This window comes from Barbus barbus (genome assembly GCF_936440315.1).
Source record: "Barbus barbus genome assembly, chromosome: 48".
NCBI lineage: Eukaryota > Metazoa > Chordata > Actinopteri > Cypriniformes > Cyprinidae > Barbus > Barbus barbus.
Window position 1 is genome coordinate 2,476,913 of NC_136726.1, and position 23,093 is coordinate 2,500,005.

Genomic DNA, 23,093 nt, shown 5'->3' on the forward strand with positions numbered 1-23,093 from the left:
AGTCATTTAGCAGACGCAAAATTAATTCATCTTACCAGATCTACTGGATGTAGGAGTTGAGGAGTCGGACAGCTCCAAAACAGAAAGATGCTGAAGATCAGCATTTCTAAAGAGAGACAAATAATGCATTAAATATTACCCTTAAATAGACCCAGGAACAATTTTATAACTTAGATGAACCAAAATAAAGTGCAAGTCTACGTGTTATAAAAAAAATTATAATAATAATATTATAAAATACAAATAAGGCACAAGGTAGAAAGATTTATATTAGGTCTATCAAACACTTTTTACTACCCTATCCCCGACACACAGCATCTGATATAATTGTGACCCGTGCTGGCAAAATAAAGATAAAATTATCTTTATTTGTTCATTTTCTGAGAGGAGTACCTTTTTCTCCGGTCGCTTCTCGTGCTGCAGCTGACTGCCATATGAATCGCACACAAAGCACGCAATCCCAATATATACACATACTGTATACACAGAATTTAAGTAGGCTATTTATGTCTTAAATGAATGTTTGGGGAGCTGTTGGGGAAAACATCTGATGTGTGACATAATATTAAAGGTGCTGTATGTAGGATTGAACTAGGTATTGCAGTTCAAATTCTAAATATTGGAGATGGGGTTTTTTTCACCCTGCCCCTCCTCCTCAGATTTGAGGCACACGCAGGTTGCCAGATTAATGACACCAACGGAAACACGCACACTTGGCGATGAATGACATTAAATACGCTGTTATTCTGCCAACTGGCAACCCGGGGTGCCGAAATACAATTGGGTAAACTGGCAGTGGGCAGGTTTCACAAACCATAACAAACGCAGACATTCCGGGGCAGAATGCACATTTTCAAAGGAGAATAACTGACTTTAGTTTTGTTTTTCAGATAAACAAGTATGTTATCTTAAAATGTCTGCAGATATTTAAGAAACATGCTATGGTATTTTTATGCTTTAGTAGAGTCAAAATCCTACATAGAGCACCTTTAAGCCGTGCAGGACAGTAGGAATTACTAGATAGGCCATCTGTCATTAATATTAATCTAATTATAAGAGAAAATATCACTGCTCTTGTAGTTTTAATAATCAAATGTAAAAATCATTTCAGTGTGTTCATAACAAATAAATGATTATTTTTTTCTTGATTGCTTTCGTTTAGATGTAAAATGAAAACAGTACGGCACTATGTGTTTCTTACTGTTCTACTATTGTTGTTTTTCTGCATTTGTTCATATTTTTAATAACAAAGATAAAATAAAACAATGGCTATATTGTGATTATTAATATAGTAATTAATATTAAGAAAGGAAGTGGAGGAATCAATGCAATGTTGATCAGTGATTTTTGCTTTGGAACCTTCAGAAAACTTTCAACTTGATTTTTCTCAGAACTTTGCTGACTATCAACTTCAAACCGGTGTATCTCAGTCATTTAGTCAGATTCTAACGAATCATACATCATTCTGCAGGTCTTTTAATAGAGTATTTTAACGTGAAAATATAAATAACTCATTTTGCGCTGAAAATTTGCTCATTGTGACTCATTTTGTCAGCAAAGGTCACAAAGGTCTTGCTCATGGCTAAGAAATAATTCACCTTTTTTTGGCCATTTACAAAGTGTGAAAGTGCTTTGGATTACTGGGAGAAAACATGTAACTGCTCTGTCTTGCTCGTGTCTCACAGCCCTTTAAAAACACACAGTGGGATATATGATCAAATGTTTATCTTAAACTTGACATAGTACTGAAGCTTCTATTGCGTTCTATGCTCAAGGACTTCGCCACCATTACAGCCCTACCGTATACACACATTTGCATTAAGAATCATGGCTTACATATACATTTGGATTTTTTTGGTGGATTGGGCCGTGTGGCGTGTGGACTCACAGAATGTCAAGTGGAACGGATGAGGACAGCGTCAGGCTCATCTGTTTGAGCAGGTGATATGTGCACAGCAGACTAGAGCATCGAGGAATCAAGTCCTGCTGCAGCTGCAGTAACTGAGCACCGCCTGGAACAAACAGCTGCACAAACAAACAATTAAATCAGTAAGAGTACAGAAGCTAGGACTGTCAACAGGGCTTTTAAAATAATTCTCTCACTTAAATATTTCCAAAATCTCAACTGTATTCAAATTATTTTTTCAGTTAGGGGAACTGCAGGTTAAGTCAGCAATCCACAAGAGATTGGATACATATAAACAGCACCGTGATACATTCTCAAGGCAGTTCCAGAGATCATTTACACAGTTTTTGGATTCAGCCTTAGTTTTTACCAAAAATATCCTTATATTTATCCCATATTTTATATACATATCTGGTTAATCTAATGTAACCAGTTTAGCAAAGGGCTTGAGTTTAATGTAGGGCTGCCCTCGACTAAAGATTTTTATGGTCGACTAGTAGTCATTCATTTTAAGCATTAGTCGACTATTTGCATGTTTATTAATAAACAATTTAAATCAAAATAATGAGCCTTTAACTGCTTACATAGCCTAATAAGCGCTAAAGCGCACGCAGCTTGTCACAGCATACGGGCATAAGTAATGATTATGAATGTGTCAGGGAAAAACAATGAGGAGGCTGCATTAACATTTAAATAACGTATTGATAAACTAGTGCTTTTTGTTTTCAGCTTAAGAGATGAAGCGGGCGATCTCCACAGTAAAGGATGCGCATATACAGTGGGGTAAATAATTATTTGATACACTGCCGATTTTTCAAGTTTTCCCACTTACAAAGAATGGAGAGATCTGTCATTTTCATCGTAGGTACACCTCAACTGAGAGAGTCAGAATATAAAAATTAAATCCAGAAAATCACATTGTATGATTTTTGAATAATTAATTTCCATTTTATTGCATGAAATAAGTATTTGACACAATAGAAAAATAGAACTTAATATTTGGTACAGAAACCTGTTTACAATTACAGAGGTCAGAAGTTTTCTGTAGTTCTTGACCAGGCTTGCACACACTGCAGCAGGGATTTTGGCCCACTCCTCCATACAGGTCTTCTCCAGATCTTTCAGGGTTTTGGGGCTGTCGCTGGGCAACATGGAGTTCAGCTCCCTCCATAGATTTTCTCTTGGGTTCAGGTCTGGAGACTGGCTAGGCCACTGCAGGACCTTGAAATGCTTCTTACGGAGCCACTCCTTAGTTGCCCTTGCTGTGTGTTTGGGGACATTGTCATGCTGGAAGACCCAGCCACGACCCATCTTCAATGCTCTTACTGAGGGAAGGAGGTTGTTGCCCAAAATCTTGCGATACATGCAAGTATCCATCCTCCCCTCAATACGGTGCAGTCGTCCTGTCCCCTTTGCAGAAAAGCACCCCCATGCTTCACGGGTGGGATGGTGTTCTTGGGATTGTACTCATCCTCCTTCTTCCTCCAAACACGGCGAGTGGGGTTTATACCAAAAAGTTCTATTTTGGTCTCATTTGACCACATGACCTTCTCCCATGCCTCCTCTGGATCATCCAGATTGTCTTTGGCAAACTTCTGGTCTTGCCCATAGTGGAGAGGTTGGAGTCTGATTGATTGAGTGTGTGAACAGGTGTCTTTTATACAGGTAACGAGTTCAAACAGGTGCAATTAATACAGGTAATGAGTGGAGGATAGGAGGGCTTCTTAAAGACAAACTAACAGGTCTGTGAGAGCCAGAAGTCTTGCTGGTTGGTAGATGATCAAATACTTATTTCATACAATAAAATGGAAATTAATTATTTAAAAGTCATGCAATGTGATTTTCTGGATTTTTTTTATATTCTGTCTCTCACAGTTGAGGTGTACCTACGGTGAAAATGACAGATCTCTCCATTCTTTGTAAGTGGGAAAACGTGAAAATCTGCAGTGTATCAAATACTTATTTGCCCCACTGTATGCATGTTTCATACGGATTACATAATCTGAGAATATTTGCTTTCCATTTTAATTGGTTCATTTGATAGTAGACATTTCACTCTCTATAGATATCTTATTTAGCCTATTTTTCAAGGTTGTAAGGCAAGTATACACAGTTTCGCGCTCAAGTTCACAGATGGCACAAAGCGTCCTGTTTGCTCTTGTTATTTTACAAAAGAGCAATGTTTTGTTGTTATTGTGAATGCACACAAATAAGCATAGAGACTTTACAGATTCGAAAGATGATTTGCTCATATGCATGACCAAAAATGGAGTATTTTAAGAGCAAGTGACCGCACCGGCTCCTCCATTTTCTAGGTTAATATAGAAAATGAGCAGCCATGTAAAGTTGCTGCTACTAACATAATTCAGATAAGCCATATTTGAGGTCATGAATGAAAGACAAGCGTTTGGATGTCCTGCCCGATGTACTATATTACCACATAGACCAGCCGTTAACGATCTGTCTGTCACGGACTGCGTGACTTCTCCACTTCCTGTGGATTTTATATTTTTATTTTTTTCTGCGACTAAGTGACTAATACAATTTTGGAAGACCAAGCCTCTTCTCGTCGACTATTAGGGGCCAGCCCTAGATTAATGGTTCACCATACAGCTTCATTTCTTCAAAAAACTAGCTAGACAGTAAGTAGATTCTTAACGAAACAAAAGACCACAATCACTAGATGTACAATGCCATGAGTATGACAAAAGTGATAAATGTTGACTATTTCTCTTAATATTGTACTATGACAAAAAAAAATGTTGGAGCATTGTTACTATCTTGAAGTGTGAAGTGAATTTAGTTCTAGTCATAATTATGTGTCTACTCACACTATCTCCAATTCGCAGGTACAGCTGCTGCAGGATGAGCAGGTCTCTGCAGAGCAGCGTTCGGGTCATAGCGGTCTGACACACAGCTTGACCGATCAGACTAGCGGCCACACTGCTGCCGTAGAGCTGGGAGAGGCTAATGCGCACTCTCAGAGACTGACCTGCAACAGTGATGATCAGGGGAAGAGTCCAAACATATACATAAAAAAAATAAAATAAAAGGGTTGTGCTTTAATACTCGCTCTCAACCTGCACAACTCTCTTTTGGACAAAAGAATAATCTTTCAGTTGTTTACATACAACAAAAGCAGATTATATATATTATATGTATATCAAACTGAATCATAAACACTAAAATAGACCCTAGAGCTGCATGACTGACAGAAGTCAAAACTGCTAATTATTAGGTCTGGGCGATAAAACGGTATCGGTATTTATCGACTGTACACCATCGATAACAACAGAAAAATACAGCGCACAACCTTGGCACATGCGATGAGTAACAATCAGACAGCACACATGAACAAGCTGAAATGAGTGCTGTGCCTGCCTGTGTTGAGGAGATTGTGAATAAAAAATTAATATTAGTCAAATTTAAAATGAATTTTTTTAATTAAAATTTGAATGCAAAACTGGTGCAATCGAATGTTAGGTGTGCGTCAGGGTCGCTGTTGCACTTTAATGCTTTAGTCTAACCCACGAGATGCTCCGCTGCGGTGTTATTCATTCAATATATTAGAGAACTATAGAAGCTCACTGCGGAGATCCTCTCGATTAGTTACAACTGAAACCAAGGCATTCACATAGAAAGCATATTCAGGGATTGGACAACTATGACTGCTGCACTCACATCTCACACAAGAGATGTATAGAAAGCCATGCAAAGTTAAGGGTTTAAACTTTTAGAAAACAGGTTTATTCCATTCCACTTCAACTCACGTGTTTTTAAAAGTTCGGTGCTTTGGTATTAAGCGATGCATAAATACATGATGCTGTTTTGATTATAATTGTTAAACAATTTACACAATCATATTTGATTTATATGTAAATTTAGAAGTTAAGCACGTTTTTATAGACAGATGGAATTTCATTGCATTGAATAAACAATTTAATGCGCTGCATTACTTTGCTCATTTGCGCCCTCCTGTGACCTCGGGAGACAAGACAAGTTTCCTTATTTAATCTGCATATAAAACATAAGAACATATTTGTTTAAATCTTATGTTGTGTTTGACTTAAAACAAAAAAATGTGTTGTTTGTCTTAATAAATTTGATTGCTTTGTTTTAAAAAAGGTTATAAAAAATGTCAATAATCATCGATACCGAACGATATGAAACATTATCGTTGATACATTTTTAAGATGTATTGCCCAGCCCTACAAATTATTTCCTTTGATATTGTAATTGTGAAAATACACATTTCTTCATATTTAATATAGGTTACACTTTGTTTTAGGTGTCCTTGTTACAGTGTTATTATACATTTAAGTACCGAGTAATATTAATTAACTACATGTACATACTATATGGTCAGGATTAGGGTTATTTGCATGTAATTATGTATAATTTATTGTTATTATAATGTGTAACAAAGACACCTTAAAATAAAGTGTTTCCTTACAAATATAGTTTAAATATATGCTTATTTTTATTAACAGAACTTTACACAAAGATCATTCAGCACAGAACCCTTTAAAAGGTGAATATAAAGGCGTACCAGTGGCTCTGGTGTCGGTCTCTGCATCAGCCTCCAGGTCCAGTTCTCTCAGCAGCGTGTTTATTGCAACAATGGGGTTATTGATGTTTTGCAGTTTGTTTAAAAGGTCCTGAATCACATTCCCACTGAAGAAAATATTTCACTTTAGACATCAAGCTGATCAGTGTGAGTGCATTAAATCAGTGATGTGAGGGGTACTGACTTGTCATTGGCCAGAAGACCCTCCAGTACTTTTTCCGACACTTTCTCTGGAGACAGCAGGTCCTCAAGGGCTTTGTCCATCTCATAGGCCATGTCCTCCGGAAGAGACTCGTTGACCATGCGGAGACACTGAACGAGCTGCAGGACGTCACGGCTCAAATCTGAATCTAATAAAGGACCACCGTTAATGACTGCTCGATCACTTTAGGTCAACAGTGGCTGCTTGTCTTGTATGCTGGTCTTTTCCCTTCAGATCATGGCATTAATAAGTTGCAAAGGGGGTCAGACTTTATGCCCTCTTACCCTCAACAATTGGTGTCTCCTCTTCAGAAAACAGGTATTCATCAGAGGACAGGTAAAGATGGTCGACAGCAAAGCAGGGTAACAGGAAAGACACGAAGCCCTAGAAAAGCAGAGCAAAAAGATTAGCGCTTGACCGATATATCACCAAGGCTGATATTTGACATTTTTTATTTATTGTCATTGGCCTGTAGGTGTTTGGTCTGTTTGAGTGGTGAGAGCTGAAAGGTAGACTTATTCTGATGGTGCTGATAACCACATCATAACAGCACAGACAGATGCACACCAGCTCATTAGAGGTCTGCTACCCGACCCAAGCCCAACGGGAAATACTTCCGGTTTCGGGTCGGGTTTGTAGCTAAACTAAAACTATATACAGCAAGCTATGCTGCTTTCATAGACGCATGCACACACACACATTATTGCACACAGATATCAGAGATCGCGCAACACACACACAGCACGGAAACTTTTATTAGTTAAATAGCTTCGATAGGCTACTGGCTCGCAACATTATATTTCTCTGCAATGAGGGGGTAAAATCACTGTTTTTGAAGTAACTAAGCCTCATCGCTTGTAAAGAGACGCGCAGACGCAGGTTCACACACGCAACGTTCACCCCTCTCTCTCTCTCTGTCTCTCTCGCTAATTCAAATAAATGATAGGCCTTTAATTTATTAAATCAAATAAATGTGATCTTACCGCATTGCATCTCTGTGTCTGATTTAAAGCAGGCCAAATGCAAACAATCCTTAACTGACCATAATTTGTACGGTAGAAGAATTGACGTCTTGTCGTATACAACCATTCAAAAACTCGACTGAATTTATGTGACCGCTGCACCTGATGTTCATAAACTTTCATAACTGGTAAGCGTATTTTCTTTTGCCTTGTGAACTGGCTAAGCCTTAATGAATCGGTTACTTTACATGTATCTGTTTGTTATTTGCAACTGACCGTTGCATGCAATCGTGAAATAGGTACAGCATCTTTTATTTTTTTTTTAAATTGGCAACATAAAACTACCCAATTTTGCTTAAATCGCAAAGTTTAATCACAATCGCAGTTTAATCGCAACATATAATCATTGCAGTTAATAGTGTTCACCATGTGTTTGATTACGTGTAATAACTGCATGATTTTTTACTGTACATTTCTGCCATAGTCACCACTAATAACCTACTCCTAAATATAATGTAGAAACTTCACATTTTCTGTAAAGCTGCTTTGCAACGATTTGTATATTGAAAAGAGCTAAACAAATAACTTGAATTTAAATATTTAATTCACTCCTAAGTTTTTAGCTCTCTTTTTTCACTGTTAAGTCTAATAATAAGGCACAGACTATAATGAAACATATACTTCCGACAATGAAAAAATATGATTTTAAATCATTTGAATAATCATTTGAATGTATAATAAAGATTTAATTCCACAAATGTCATAAAACCTCGAAAAAGGTATTTATTCTGCATTACTGTACCAAGTCAATACTTGGTACAGTAATCTCAATCTCATGCCTCATGTGATCACTCAATCGTTTCAACCGTGGGAAAACGTAAAAAAATGTCACGTAGCATTGCATTTACCTCAGGCAAGTCATCAGTGTCTAAGCTCGTTATTTGCTTGAGAAATACATACATCATTAAGTGGCATCACTCTTTTTTGACCAATAGGGTCCAGCAGGTCAGAGCGAATCAGGCATTATCTGAATCTAAAGTTGTGAACACAGGTGTTCCTCAAGGATGCGTGAGTTCTTCCATTTTATTTACACAAATGATTGTACAAGTAGTTATTCTCAGCACTTTTATTGTTAGGTTTTCTGATGACACTGCCATCTTGGGACTTATGGATATGGACATTTCTAGTTATAGCCTGGAGGTTAAAAAGTTTGTACAATGGTGTGAGGACCATCATTTAATTGTAAATACTAAGAAAACAGAAGAAATGATTTTTGATCCAGGGCATCTAGGGCAGGGGTTTTCAAACTGTGGGTCGCGACTGTGAACTCGGCGCTGTATCTTTCCGAGAGATGTAAAGAGTTTGTTGTTTTCGTTCCTTTATATGCATTTAATCTATAAACGGTCTGTAAAAAGCATTTCTGATGAACGTGTTGAGCGGGGGTTAATTGTAACACTATACAAGAGTATCCCTCCCTCCAAACTCTTTTTGAGAAGACCATAGTTAAACAGGCTTGGAAAATTATTGCTGATCCCTCTCACGTCTTGTACTCAGAATACGAACTCCTTCCCTCGGGTAGACGCTATGGGTTCAAACCAAATACCGGAAAAGATGCCTGAATAGGTATTAAAAACTCCTTCATTCCTTTATCAGTGAATCTCCTAAACTTAGGACAAAAGGTGGGAGTGAAATGAAGGTGTTGCAGGTATTGAAGGCACTTGTGTTTGTGATTTAGTTTTTTGTGCTGTTGTTGTATTACAATTCTATGTATTCTTGTATGTGGCAGCCTTTATGTCCAAGACAAATGTCCCTAGGGATAAATAAAGTGATCCTAATCCTAAATGAAGTCTAGATAATTATATTTTAATTTACCTGTTAGTGATGTCTTAATTATTTAATGTACGTTTGAATAAATCTGTTATGAAACAAGTTAAGACAGCCACTTTGCAAATGAATATATTTCAACAACAAATATAAAATATATAATTTAGAAGTAAATTTAAAATTATGTGCAGTTTACATGTTTGCTTTCAGTTTTTTAATTTGAGTGTTGATCATTATATGTAAAAATAAATGGTAATTAAAGATAAGTTTGGGCTCTGCTGTTGACTCTAACCTTATCATAATGTAAAAGGGCTCCCTATAGTTTAGAGCAGAAGCTCAGGTAGATTTTTATTTCTAAGAAAATGTTAATTATAAATGAATTTATTTAAAGAAAGAGCAATTTGTTCAGTAAACACATACACAGAAAAATGTATTTGACTGCAACTAAATGAAGTCTTCCAGCTGTGAGGCTGGGATCTGGTACCTTCTTGAGGACGCAGACCATGGCTGTGGCAGGGCTGATGTGCAGGGCGAGGGGCGTGGACAGCACATCCTGGTACTGCAGGCAGCAGGCGTAAAACTTGGACCAGAACTCCACCTGCAGCAGACGGTAGTCCTCCTGACAGAACTCGTACTCGGTCACGCTGCCCTGAAGCTGAAAGCAACGTTTAGTGGTAAAACAGATAAAGAAATTAACACAAAAGGGGAAAACAGCACCACCTTACCTCATTTTCCACTGTGACCGTAACCTCTTTCTTCAGCTCCTCCCATGACAAATCAGAATACCGCTCTGTACCTCGTTTGTAAATCTGGACAAAAGGAATCAACTCTTCTAAATAAATGCAATGTAAAGGGCACCTATTGTGCCCCTTTTTACAAGATGTAATACAAGTCTCATGTGTCCCCAGAATGTGTCTGTGCAGTTTCAGCTAAAAAAAAAAAAACCCACGGATCATTTATTTTATTTTGAAAATTGCTATTTTGTGTGGAAGCAGAAACGGGCTGTTTTTGTGCATGTCTCTTTAAATGCAAATGAGCTGCTGCCCCCCCCCCCCCCCCCCCCCCTTTCCAGAAGAGGGCTGTGCCTTTACAGCTTGTACCTCAGATACTCTGCTAAAAAAAAATCTGTTTGGTTTTATGTCTATCGTGCTGAAAACATGCGCTTTAAAGCCATATTAGTTTATATTAAAGCCATATTTTAAAGCCATATTAGCTAAATAAACTTATCAGTGCATCTAAACCAACAACGTGTTTATTAGATCCTGTACCCACTAAACTACTGAAAGAGTTGTTACCTGTAGCAGAAGAACCGCTTCTCAATATTATTAACTCATCGTTATCTTTAGGTCACGTCCCAAAACCATTCAAGCTGGCGGTTATTAAGCCTCTTATTAAGAAACCACAACTAGATTCTAATGAACTGGCAAATTACAGACCCATTTCAAATCTTCCGTTTATGTCAAACATTTTAGAAAAAGTTGTGTCTACTCAATTATGCTCCTTTTTGCAAAAAAATGATCTCTATGAAGAATTTCAATCAGGTTTCAGGCCCAATCATAGTACAGAAACTGCACTTGTTAAAATTACGAATGACTTACTACTTGCTTCAGATCAAGGCTGCACCTCATTGCTAGTATTACTTGATCTTAGTGCTGCGTTTGACACTATAGACCATAATATACTCATAGATCGATTACAAAACTATACTGGTATTCAAGGACAGGCTTTAAGATGGTTTAGATCCTACCTGTCCGATCGCTACCACTTTGTTCATTTAAATGGAGAGTCATCTCAATTATCACAAGTAAAGTATGGAGTACCACAAGGATCTGTCCTAGGTCCTCTGCTATTTTCAATTTACATGTTGCCTCTTGGTAATATTATTAGAAAACACGGGATAAGTTTTCATTGCTATGCTGATGATACTCAATTATATATCTCAACAAGACCAGATGAAACTTCTCAACTATCTAAGCTAATAGATTGTGTAAAAAGTGTAAAAGATTGGATGACCAATAATTTCCTCCTATTAAATTCAGATAAGACAGAGATATTACTTATTGGACCAAAAAACCGTACACAGAATCTCGTGGATTATAATTTGCAACTAGACGGATGTACTGTTACGTCCTCTAAAGTCAAAAATCTGGGTGTTATTTTAGACAGCAACTTGTCCTTTGAAAATCATATTTCCCATGTTACAAAAACAGCATTCTTCCATCTTAGAAACATTGCCAAGCTTCGAAGCATGCTACCTGTTTCTGATGCAGAAAAGCTAGTTCATGCATTCATGACCTCTAGACTGGACTATTGTAATGCACTGCTAGCTGGTTGTCCTGCATCTTCAATAAACAAGCTACAGATAGTCCAAAATGCAGCGGCTAGAGTTCTTACCAGATCAAGAAAATATGATCATATTACTCCAATTTTACAGTCTCTGCACTGGCTACCTATTAAGTTCCGTATCATTTACAAATTATTATTACTTGCCTATAAGGCCCTAAATGGTTTAGCACCTGCGTATCTAACTCGTCTTCTACCACGCAATAATCCAACCCGCTCTCTAAGGTCGCAAAACTCTGGACTTTTGGTAGTACCTAGGATAGCAAAGTCCACTAAAGGAGGTAGAGCTTTTTCACATTTGGCTCCCAAACTCTGGAATAGCCTTCCTGATAACATTCGGGGTTCAGACACACGCTCTCTGTTTAAATCTAGATTAAAGACACATCTCTTTAGCCAAGCATACACAATGCATTTTATAATCTTGAACTGCAGTTATATCTGATCAAATGTACATTATTATTATTCTTTAGCTTGGGTTGAACAATTTATTTTTGCTTAGATGGAACAGCAGCTACGCTAATCATGTCTCTGCTTGTCTCTACGTTTCTGCCACGGGATTAAACATCCCGTGGTAGCCAGGAATTACAGAACTTCAGTCTGGATCCAACCATTACATGATCTGAGATGACCGAACACCTGAGATGGAGGATCAGCGCCGGGAGATGACGTATGTGTCCCTGATCGTAGGCAGAGGCCAAACACCTGGATGAACGCCAGAGACAGATCCCCATTGAGGACCCCGCCACTTAGACAGCCATCGGAAAAGACCACTGGAACCAGCTGAGCCCATTCAACCTGACTTGCTGCAGTTTGGAACTGAACTGCTGGTTTGTTTGGCCAGAGGAGAATTGGCCCCCCGACTGACCCTGGTTTCTCCCAAGGTTTTTTTTCTCTATTCTGTCACCGATGGAGTTTTGGTTCCTTGCCGCTGTCGCCTCTGGCTTGCTTAGTTGGGGACGCTTCATTTCCAGCGATATCGTCGACCTTATTGCAAAGACACTATTCAAACTTATTGACACTTTATTTTCCTTTTTTTGATATTGTGCAGTGCTTTGACACAATTTGCATTGTAAAAAGCGCTATATAAGTAAGGTGACTTGACTTGACTAGTTTAAACGTCTGATATACAGTTTTCTGAGCGCACACATCCGAAGCACGCACACAGAAAGCGGCTGTTACACAGCATGTTGAGTATTAAACTAAGCTCTCTTTCATGTCTTATTGCACTTTAACTGTCAAATCCACACAAGTGTATGTTAAAAACACACAAGTTACAGAAACACAGTTGGTTATGTCTGTGAAGGTAAACAGCTGGGAAAGAAATCACATGTTTATATTAGATCTGTGTATTAAGTGACAGCAGAGTAATATATAGTACTGCTAATCGCTCACTGCTCTGGACTGAATAACGCCTATCGCTTTAATAAGAAGAGATTTCTTACTTAAATGCTTTAGCGTGAAGATAAATATGAATTTTGCAAGTGAAGTGAATTTTGCGTAAGAGGTGCCCTTAAAGACCCTTTAAAGGCCCAACATCATAAAACAGGTCAAATAATAAGAAATGTTCTGGTCTTTTTTATTTAGTATTTTTTATTTTACAAATAACTAATGGCATTAACAAACAGCTGCCCTATCGCATTGCAAAGCTAGCATTTTGCACCTGCTTGAGTATTTTATAAATGAGGATCTATAATTTATTACTCAACAGTTTACAGTATTTTCAATTTCATTCATCTTTGCAAAATCTATGAGGTAGAGCTTCATATCTGAAGTGTCACCTGCCTGAGGTGATGCATTTTTCAGACACAATTTACAAACTGTATAACCATCAAACATTAACATTGCCTCATGAGAGTTTTCAATGACCACAATATTGTCAGACGGCAGTCAAAAAAAGCTCAGACTCCAACACTCTGTTGTGCAATTTGTATGTCTGGCTTATTAAGTGCGAGTTAAATGAGACACAATGTGAACCTTTTTAAGGATTCTCTTAACTAAAAGTAAAGAAAAGAGTAACAATTTCTAAATATGCATGCAATATCTAGAATGAGATGACAAGCACCCTGTACTAGAGAAACCATAGAAACCAGCATCCCTCGTGGTAGGTTAAAAACTGTACAGTAATTTATTTAATTCTTGAGTGTTTGATTTATCTGATCATATCTGCAAAGAATACTTCTAGAAAATGGCTTCTGAGAACTTTGTGTTGTAAACCCATTGAGTGAATTAAAGTGCATTGAGATTTTTACCTGTAAAGCTTTGATGATGGCTGAGGCTGTGAAACGTAGAGGTGAAAAAAGTACATCCAGATATATTTCCTGTTAAAAGAGAACAGTGTTTAAGGCAACTCAAAATGGCACAGAAGCTTTGACTCACCAGCTTCAGCATTCACATTAAAGCCGAATGCTCTTACCCGTGGGTCTTGATCTTCACCAACATGAACTTCCTCCTCTGGCGACGGCTGGACAAACACCTGGTTCCACATGCCTGCTGTGCTGCTACATTTTCAGGAGAAAGCAGCAAATATTTATGCATTAATAAAGCCCTGTGTCCCCATTCTGATTTCTTATGATTCTGTGTCCATCTCTGAAATGAAAACACAATCTAACATAAAAGAAAGGCAACCAGAGTAAATACTAAATGTTATTTATTTTAGCAAAAAAAAGTTATCCAATACCAACTACTGGGCCAGTGTGAAAATGTATTTGCCCCTGTAGTTACTAATTCCCACATCTATAAAACCGCATTCATAATGGGGTTTCAGCTGAACTAGGGCTGGGCAATAAAACGATTTTATCGATTAACTTAAATGTGTAGTTTACGTCGACTTGTTTGAATGAAAATCGGTTTTCTCTCTAACATCCGCCGACGCTCCCCTCTAGTTCCAAATGGGCTCAGCCCTCCCCCCGCGCGGGTTGGGCCGATAGATGATGCCATCGCCGATGGCTGATAGACATCACGATCATCGTTTGTACATTTTCACTGTTTAATGGCAGGGCCTGCCATCTTGTCTTTTTGGCTTGTTTCTGAATGCACTTTCACCCCAAGGGGGGAAATCTAGATCAAATCCCAGAAGGGAAAATCAAAACAAAATAAAAGTTAAAACTTGTTTTGAACCATTTCTGTGTCATCTGCAGATTGATTTTAAGTAGGGAAAAAAAAAAAAAAATCGATTTAAATCGTAAATTTGATTTTTTTTGAAAAAAAAAAATCGGGGATTTTTTTCTTAGGCCATATCGCCCAGCCCTAAACTGAACCAGACGCAATAAGACCCGATTACTGCCAGACCTGGTGCCTGCTCCATAAAAAATCTGTTAAATTATCAGTCACATCAGTAAAAAATTATAACAACTACATTTTATGTGTTGAAATTGAATTATTCTGCCTGTTTGAGTTTTATTCAAATTAACCATTGGTCTTCAATAGTAGCATACATTTAGGTCATGATAACCTAGGGCTGTAGACGTTTTTCTGTCGTCTCGGACTTGTCTTGGACTTGTTGGTATTTGGACTCGGACTTGTCTCGGACTTGGTCATTGGACTCACCAAATGTTCTAGTTGGTCTCGACCGAGTCCAGCTATATATGCTTTTTTTCTCTTTCAAAATGAAACCATTAATCTGGCTCGCTTGTTCGGAAAATGGGTAATGTAATTGGTTTAATTTACAATCCATCTAGAACGGGCATTGCATTGGTCGGCTGGTAAATGCACGGCTGCATCATATGCCTGGCTCTGAGTGTGCGCGCTGCACAGAGGCATGATTAATTTTTATTTTGGCCACAGACACAATGTCGGCGAGTTGCATAATACAGTTTGGTTTTACAAAGTTTGTTGGAGTTTTCCCTCTCTTCCACCTGACTTTCCTTCGCTTTTATATAGCTCATAAATGCATGTGCACATTTTACTTTCACTTTCAACAGCACAATTCTGCGTCAATTGCTTATCTATAACTTACAACACATTTTCTGCAATAAACATGGGACTTTTATTAACAAGACGAATACACCATATGCTATAAGCCTAATATAAAATAAACTTACAAATGTTTAAAAGTAAAAAAAAAAAAAAAAAAAAAAAAAAAAAACGTTGTGGAACCAAATGAATAAGAAACAGAATGAATAAGAGCAAAATGAATAAAGCCTGGAGGATCAAACACCTTGATGTAAAATAAAATAAATAAATTACACAATTTAAATAAAGTAAAAATAAGCAAATACTGGGGCTATGGCGGAGCAATTTTTCAGATAAATTTTATCGAATTTAATGTTTTGCCACAAATTTATTTTTTATAAATCGAGGAATTGCGATTTTGAATAGAAATATTACCAAACGCTAGAATGAGACACTTTGACAATAACAGTAAAGAGAGAAGAACGATCTAACCGCATGATTAACCGCTCTCTTGTGATGCTCTCTATGCCAATCACACAGAATGTGCTTTTGTGTTCACAAAGATGCGACGCGGGCAGTGGAATAGGAAAACATGCAAGAAGATAGAGTTAAACATGTTTTAATAACTAGAGCGCCGCGTTTTTAGAAAGCCGTTTCATGCACGAGACACTGCAAGAGACGCGAGCGCAACAGTCAAACGCATCCATGTTAACATAGAAAAAACAATGGAAAAGCAGCGTAATCGAATAAAAAACCCGTGAAGAACTACTACTGTATGTCTGATATTTCATGTTTGCATCAGGGTAACAGGCTGAAAACTGCTGGTCATTGTTTTTACAGAGCATTTATCGTTAATAATAGCACTCTAGCTGTTATACCTGCAGTCATTTTGAATTTGAATTACTTGAGAATTTAAGCATTTTTCTTGTATTATTTCTGAACAAGATGCAGTTGTAGTTCATGCATGTAGTTCATGCATGTTTTCTACAAAGATATTTAGTGATTTGTTTAACATTTACATCATGACGACAACATGTGTGTGGTGCAGTTAGAATAGATTTTTTTTAACTAGAGGTTTAATAAAAAAAAAAGTTGCTTGAATCATGTTGTAGTTATATTTTCAAGTTGACTAGTTAAAACAGTACAAAATCGAGAATTGGTCAAATATTCTATGAAAATATATATATATATTTTTTTGCCATATCGTCCAGCCTAGAAACAAATACAGGTGCTGGTCATAAAATTGGAATATCATGAAAAAGTTTATTTCAGTAATACCATTCAAAAAGTGAAACTTGTATATTAGATTCATTCATTACACACAGACTGATATATTTCAAATGTTTATTTCCTTTAATTTTGATGATTATAACTGACAACTAATGAAAGTCCCAAATTCAGTATCTCAGAAAATTAGAATTGGATAAATATGCAGAAGCAGAAAACAGGAATAAAGCAAGTATTTGCTTTATAGACCCTTTATAGACCAAACCTGAAAAAATGGCACCATCTGGTAAAAAATTTAATTTTGAAGCCTTGCCAACAGAATGAAAGCCTATCAACAAAAATTGCACCATTTTACAGTTAAACGGCACTGCGATTAAAAATAGTGGTTTTAATGGGTTTCAATGGGGATATTTTTGTCCTTAAGGTCCTGAGCGTGAGTATTTTTGTACGGAGGGTAAAATAGATTTTTTGAAGGAAATGAGGGTGAAATATAAAAATTCCAATAAAAATAAACACCTGAGCTAAAATCTATGCAGTTGGCATTAAAACAGGCTTATAACAAAAAACAAAACTGAAATGGACAAAAATATCCATAAGGTCGCACAGGGGTTAAACTAAGCCATCGAATCATTTTGTCTGTCGCTGAATTCGCCGTTTAGTGCTCGTGTGACTGAGACTCATGAGCGAGTAAACGCATCTGCTCAAGTGAGCTTGCAATCGTTGCGCTGCCGTTTGAACTTTGAGCCGAGCGGATAAACGCTCCGTGTGCCACGCTTCAAATGAGTCGCGCTGTTTCGCTTTTGGTGCATAAACATTGCGTCAAACATTTATTGAACAGTTATTGTTTTATCGAGGAAAATTATACCGCAATAATTATCGCTATCAATTTATCGCCCAGCCCTAACTCCACCCGTTGTTATCAACAACACAAAGTGCAATAAACATTACATCAAGGGGGTTGAGTTGATGTATGGCTAAAGAATAAACATTTAAAAAAACAACAATCATAAAATAAAAATAAAAAAACCGTAAATGATGATTAATTATTTTTGTAGTTTACCTGCATGTCACATGACCATTAACCAATATCAGAGAATCAAGAACAACTGTGACGATTGAATGTGATGAAGGTTTTGTTAAATTATTGAACTTAAATCTCAGGGGGAACTTCAGAAAAACATAAAAAGGGGGTTCAGATGAAGTTCGTGAATCCCTGCATTCAGAGATGGGAAGTAACGAAGTACAAATACTTCATTACTGTACTCAAGTAGATTTATTCTGGTATCTGTACTTTACTTCATTTATTTTTCTGACTACTTTTTACTTTTACTCCCTACATTTTTACACCAATATCTGTACCTTCGACTTCTTACATGTTCAAAACAGACTCGTTACTTTAGTTTTGATGGATCACCATTCGATAACAAATCTATAATACATCATTAATGGGTTAGTCTTCACTGTACAGTATTAGGATTTTTCTTTAAAGATATTGTCTTGTCATTATTATTGTACTAATTTGGACATTTAGGCAATTTAAAGAGTATAATTTCATCAAATCTATAGTATTTAAGTCATAAGATAGAACAACGACACATGGTCATAATGTAATCCTTTAAATTGCACTAAAATAAAGTTATGTTACTGCAAACAGAAAACAATGAGGTGGTTGTTTTGCAACAAGGTGGAGACAGTCCTGTTCATAACAGCAGATGGCTGATGGGAAAAGTGACAGGTACAAGACAATTAGTGAAAAAAGTAAACGCACAAAGTGAGATGTAGCGAGATATAATGGAAAATGAAGAGACTGAAAATGAAAATGCAGTTCAATAGAGAACATTTAATTATTTTGTATGGCCCAAGCCTACAAAAAAAAAAAAAAAAAAAAAATGGGAAAGGGTTATCCGTGGTTTCAGATTTTGTCGTGGGTGTATGGGATGGCCTGGATGAGTGTGAGATTTCCTTGCCTGAAATTCTTTCCCAGTCCTGCCCTGTTCTACATGGTGGTTGTTCAGTCATAATACACTCATTAGCTAACAATATTAAGAGTAATATTAAATATTAAATGCAAGTTATTTTGTATTAATGTGTAAATATGACATGAGGTCCAGTTACCAGCATGGCACTAAAACGGGTTATAGTAATGGGTACTTTTTACTTAAGAACATGTCAGAGCCCATACTTCTTTACTTTAACTTGAGTAAACAAGTGTAGTCAGTACTTCTACTTTTACCAGAGTATTTTTAAACACGAGTATCTATACTTCTACTTGAGTGAAGGATGTATGTCCTTTTGCCATCTCTGCCTGCATTAAATGAACAAACATTTGGAAACATGAAAACAGCAAAGACATTACAAGGCCATAGTCTACCAGGCTTGAAATATTTGTCTAGACTTCCAGTATCAATCATTTGTGAATGACACTGGATAGAATGACATGGGATGGGATAAGTGGTTCACACAAAAAAAGAAAAAATTACTAAAAACTTGAACTGATCAGCCTAAAATTGAGGTCACAGAATCAACAGATTTTTAGGACATGCTCATTTGGTTACTCAAGAGTTGACGTGCTTGCCCCAGTCAATGCTGCTTGCGGTTATAACTTATATGTTCTGTTTACCATGTTAGGATATCTATGCAACATTTAAGACAAGATTTGTATTTATAAGTTCATATTATAAGTTAATTTCTCCAGATAAGCAGTTGCCAAATACTGTTTCAACTGTAGAACCAAACTGTGTATTACTCACTGCTCAAAACTGATGTATTTCACCACAGTCTGGTTGTCATTATCCAGCCAAACAGCCCAAATATCAGTCGCCGTCAAGACAAAATCCACTAGCGTCTCCTGTTCCACACAAACACACATTCTAGTGAGTACACGTCCAACAGCTGAATACTCCATGTTTACTATACTGATCTCTACCTGCGTTGCAAACTGTGTTGAGATGTGATCCAGGCTGTAGTGATTGTTCTCACTGGCCACCAGCTGCAGCACAATGAACTGACTGCCTTTGGGCACGGCGAGGTAGATGGCCAGACACAGGCCGATGGATGAGGAGAAGAAGAGACGGAGCTTATGAGCCTGTGCTGGAGAAGCCTTCATCTCCCCACGACCCGCAGGCATGTAGTCCAACATATCAGTCACCAACAGACACATCTGATGCTAAAAGACAACAGATTAATACATCACTCTGAGTGGCATGCAATTACACAAGTTACAACTTAATGAATTTATTTGTATATGCTTCATCCTCTCCTGGAGCCAAACTGACCTTAAATGACCACATGCGCAGCTTATGATCCTGACACAGTGCGAAAATGAAAGTGTCATCTTCTAGCTGGTGGACAGCCAGACTGATGGCCAGGTCAGAAATGCTCTGATCTCCCCTGTGAATGGATGCTGTGTTTAGATCACGTTTTTCTCTGCTCTGGGTTGTATGCAATGTTGCCAGATTGGATGGACGATTTCCAGCCCAAAAGTTCAACGACGTCAACATCAGCACCAGTCATCTTTGCAGTGTGCGCGTGTTTAGCAACGCCGTGATGACTGATTGGATGCAGTATGCACACTTGGGCTTGTTTGTTAACCAATTAGCCTATACAAGATATGTTTGAAAACCACCAAACTGACCCCAAACCAGCCCAGATTTTGTCCACCCGCCCAAGCCAATTTATACCCGCACAATCAAATTCAAAACCGCCCAATCTGGCAACACTGTTTGTATGGGATTCAATCAGTATCTAAATTTTATGCAAAAAATAAAATACCTGATGGTGGTGGGCATCCAGCTGGCCAACCGCTGCATCATTGAACTCTGTTTCAACTCCAGAACGGACACAGTCCCTTTATAACAAGAAAGTGGAATCACGGTCTTCTATAAACACAGATATCTGCAACTTTTGTTAAAACTTAAAGCATTAGTTCAAACAAATATAAAAAATTCTGTCCTCATTTACTATCACATCATTTGAAACTCAAGACTTCTGATCATCTTCAAAATGAAAATATTAATAACATTCAATGAAAATCCATGCAACCAAAACATTCATTTAAAAGTCCAAGCAGCCATTATAAAAGTACTCAAAATTAATTAAGCAGTTTAATATAAGCCTTCTGAAAAGGTGCAATGATTTTATGATGAACAGGCTTTTATTCAGATTAACAACCAAATATAGTAAAAAGCTCAATGGAATGAGAACAAACCTCATTGGTTGAGCTTCTGTTTACACCATATTTGATGATTATATACAAATAAAAGCCTAAACTAAAGGGATAGTTTATTAAAAAATTTAAAATCCTGTCATCATTCACATGAGAAATCTACCCTCATGATTTCCCAAACCTATACTTACTTTCTTCTGTGTAGCACCAAATATATTTTGAACATCATGAGGGTGTGTAAATGACAAAATGTTCATTTTTGGGTCCCTTTAATTTAGGCTTTAAATCTGTACAACAATGACTACAATGTCTCTTTGGATTCTGAAACTATGACCTTTACAAACATATTTAATACTAAAATATGCAAGACATTTTTCAGGGTTTCTGCAGGATTTTTAAGTAAAATGATAAACTTTGCATTTCAGTCTTCAAACCATTTTTAAGAAAATGGATGTTAAAAGTATTAATATTGATTTTACCAATTATCAATAAATTATTATATAAATTAAATGAATTAGGGGTGTGCGAAATTGGCACAAAATGATATCTTGATTTTTTCTGGGATTTTATCGATAACGATAATTAGGCAATATTTTGCTGAGTGTTATTGTGCTGGTATCATAAAGATTACCACGGACAGCTGACTCCTTTATTGATATTCTTCATATTCTGTGTGCTCAGTTCACAGCAGTGATAGAAATTAATCTTTTCCAACAAGTTTTATGGGCATTTTTACCTTTAAGCCATTTTTTTTCTAAAAGTGTGCATCATCTTTTGAGTCAAATTCTTGCATTTGGGCTGTTACCAAGCAAATTAAATCAGTAAAAAAACACTTAAAACAGCCATGTTGCTCAGAGACGCAAAACAGTGCTGTGGCTGTGTTTGGAATTATTTCTGTTGTAGAAATAGAGCAAAAGCAGGAAATATGGTGTCTAAAACGGAAGTCTCTTAATATTAACTTCTTGTTTATTGAACTGTTGTATAAAATCTTTGGAGGGAAAAAAGGCACTCTTCGTGTGATATTAACCATTTGAAATATACATTTTCTGCCCCCATATCTTAAATTATGTGATCATTCTAAGTGTATTTTAATAGCCTGAATCGTGCAGTGAAACTCGTACACGCACTAGTTTATCCTCTGATTCAGCAGGTGTTGTGTTTGGCAGAAATATAGCGGTTTTACCGCTAAAGGCAGAACACAAAGCAGCGCAGCACCGGACTTTGAACTTCCAGTGCTCATGTTTATCTAATGAAATCATAGCCTTTTGAAGTTTAATCGTCACATTCAGCCATATCGCAATTCTTGTCTTTCCGTCTCCAAATTTAAGACCTTTTGAAATCATAATTAACACTTTCTTGTACAATTTAAGACTTTTTAAGACCCTGCGGAAACCCTGTTTTTACAGCCTTGCATAAAAAAAAAAAATTATAAACCTTTTCAAACTTTAAGGGCCCACGGACTACCCATGTATATAGAGAAAGACACAAACCATCGTGATCGTGAGCAGGCAAGGTGACTACAGTAATGCCGCCCGAGGGCGAGGCGAGAGCGAACACTGCCTCCCCCTGATGACTGATCCAGGCGGCCGATGTGGACGGAGCGGTCGCTGGCGTTCCTTGTGCAAATGGGAGCACGTAACTGTGGGCTGGTTCGTTTAAATTCAGCTTCCCAATGTCTGTGAAAATGGACTGCATCTGGAGTTCAGTGACCAAATCCTATCAAAGATGAATCTGTTAGACCATACAGAGTATATAGATCACATGCATAAGTAATATCATTACATTCTGTATCTGTCAAAACTAGGGGTGTAACGGTACACAGACATGACGGTTCGGTATGATTGGTGTTAACGTCACGGTTCGGTATGATTTCGGTACAGCAGAGGGAATAAGTTGCTCTTTCTTTAAATACATTCAGTTATAGTTTAAATTTTCTTAGTGATAAAAATCTACCTCACCTTACGCTTAAAACTATAGGGAGCCCTTTTACATTATAAGTTTACAAT

General features: G+C 37.2%; 1 protein-coding gene across 2 annotated transcripts in view; it reads right to left on the reverse strand.

The window, feature by feature from the left end:
* Positions 1 to 23,093, reverse strand: part of LOC306866670 (nuclear pore complex protein Nup160-like) — a 52,930-nt gene that overhangs the window by 18,470 nt on the left and 11,367 nt on the right. The window contains exons 4-18 of one of the 2 annotated variants that reach the window (XM_079411950.1): positions 22,578 to 22,803; positions 20,694 to 20,769; positions 20,198 to 20,312; positions 19,849 to 20,088; positions 19,673 to 19,770; positions 14,218 to 14,302; positions 14,054 to 14,122; positions 10,187 to 10,270; positions 9,946 to 10,116; positions 6,960 to 7,059; positions 6,658 to 6,823; positions 6,456 to 6,580; positions 4,738 to 4,898; positions 1,889 to 2,025; positions 36 to 106 (exon numbers count right to left, since the gene is read on the reverse strand). In XM_079411950.1, the coding sequence (XP_079268076.1) occupies positions 36 to 106; positions 1,889 to 2,025; positions 4,738 to 4,898; positions 6,456 to 6,580; positions 6,658 to 6,823; positions 6,960 to 7,059; positions 9,946 to 10,116; positions 10,187 to 10,270; positions 14,054 to 14,122; positions 14,218 to 14,302; positions 19,673 to 19,770; positions 19,849 to 20,088; positions 20,198 to 20,312; positions 20,694 to 20,769; positions 22,578 to 22,803 (1,924 nt within the window). Of the gene's footprint in view, positions 1 to 35; positions 107 to 1,888; positions 2,026 to 4,737; positions 4,899 to 6,455; positions 6,581 to 6,657; positions 6,824 to 6,959; positions 7,060 to 9,945; positions 10,117 to 10,186; positions 10,271 to 14,053; positions 14,123 to 14,217; positions 14,303 to 19,672; positions 19,771 to 19,848; positions 20,089 to 20,197; positions 20,313 to 20,693; positions 20,801 to 22,577; positions 22,804 to 23,093 lie in introns of both variants that reach the window. The other variant, XM_079411951.1, reaches the window with a different exon arrangement.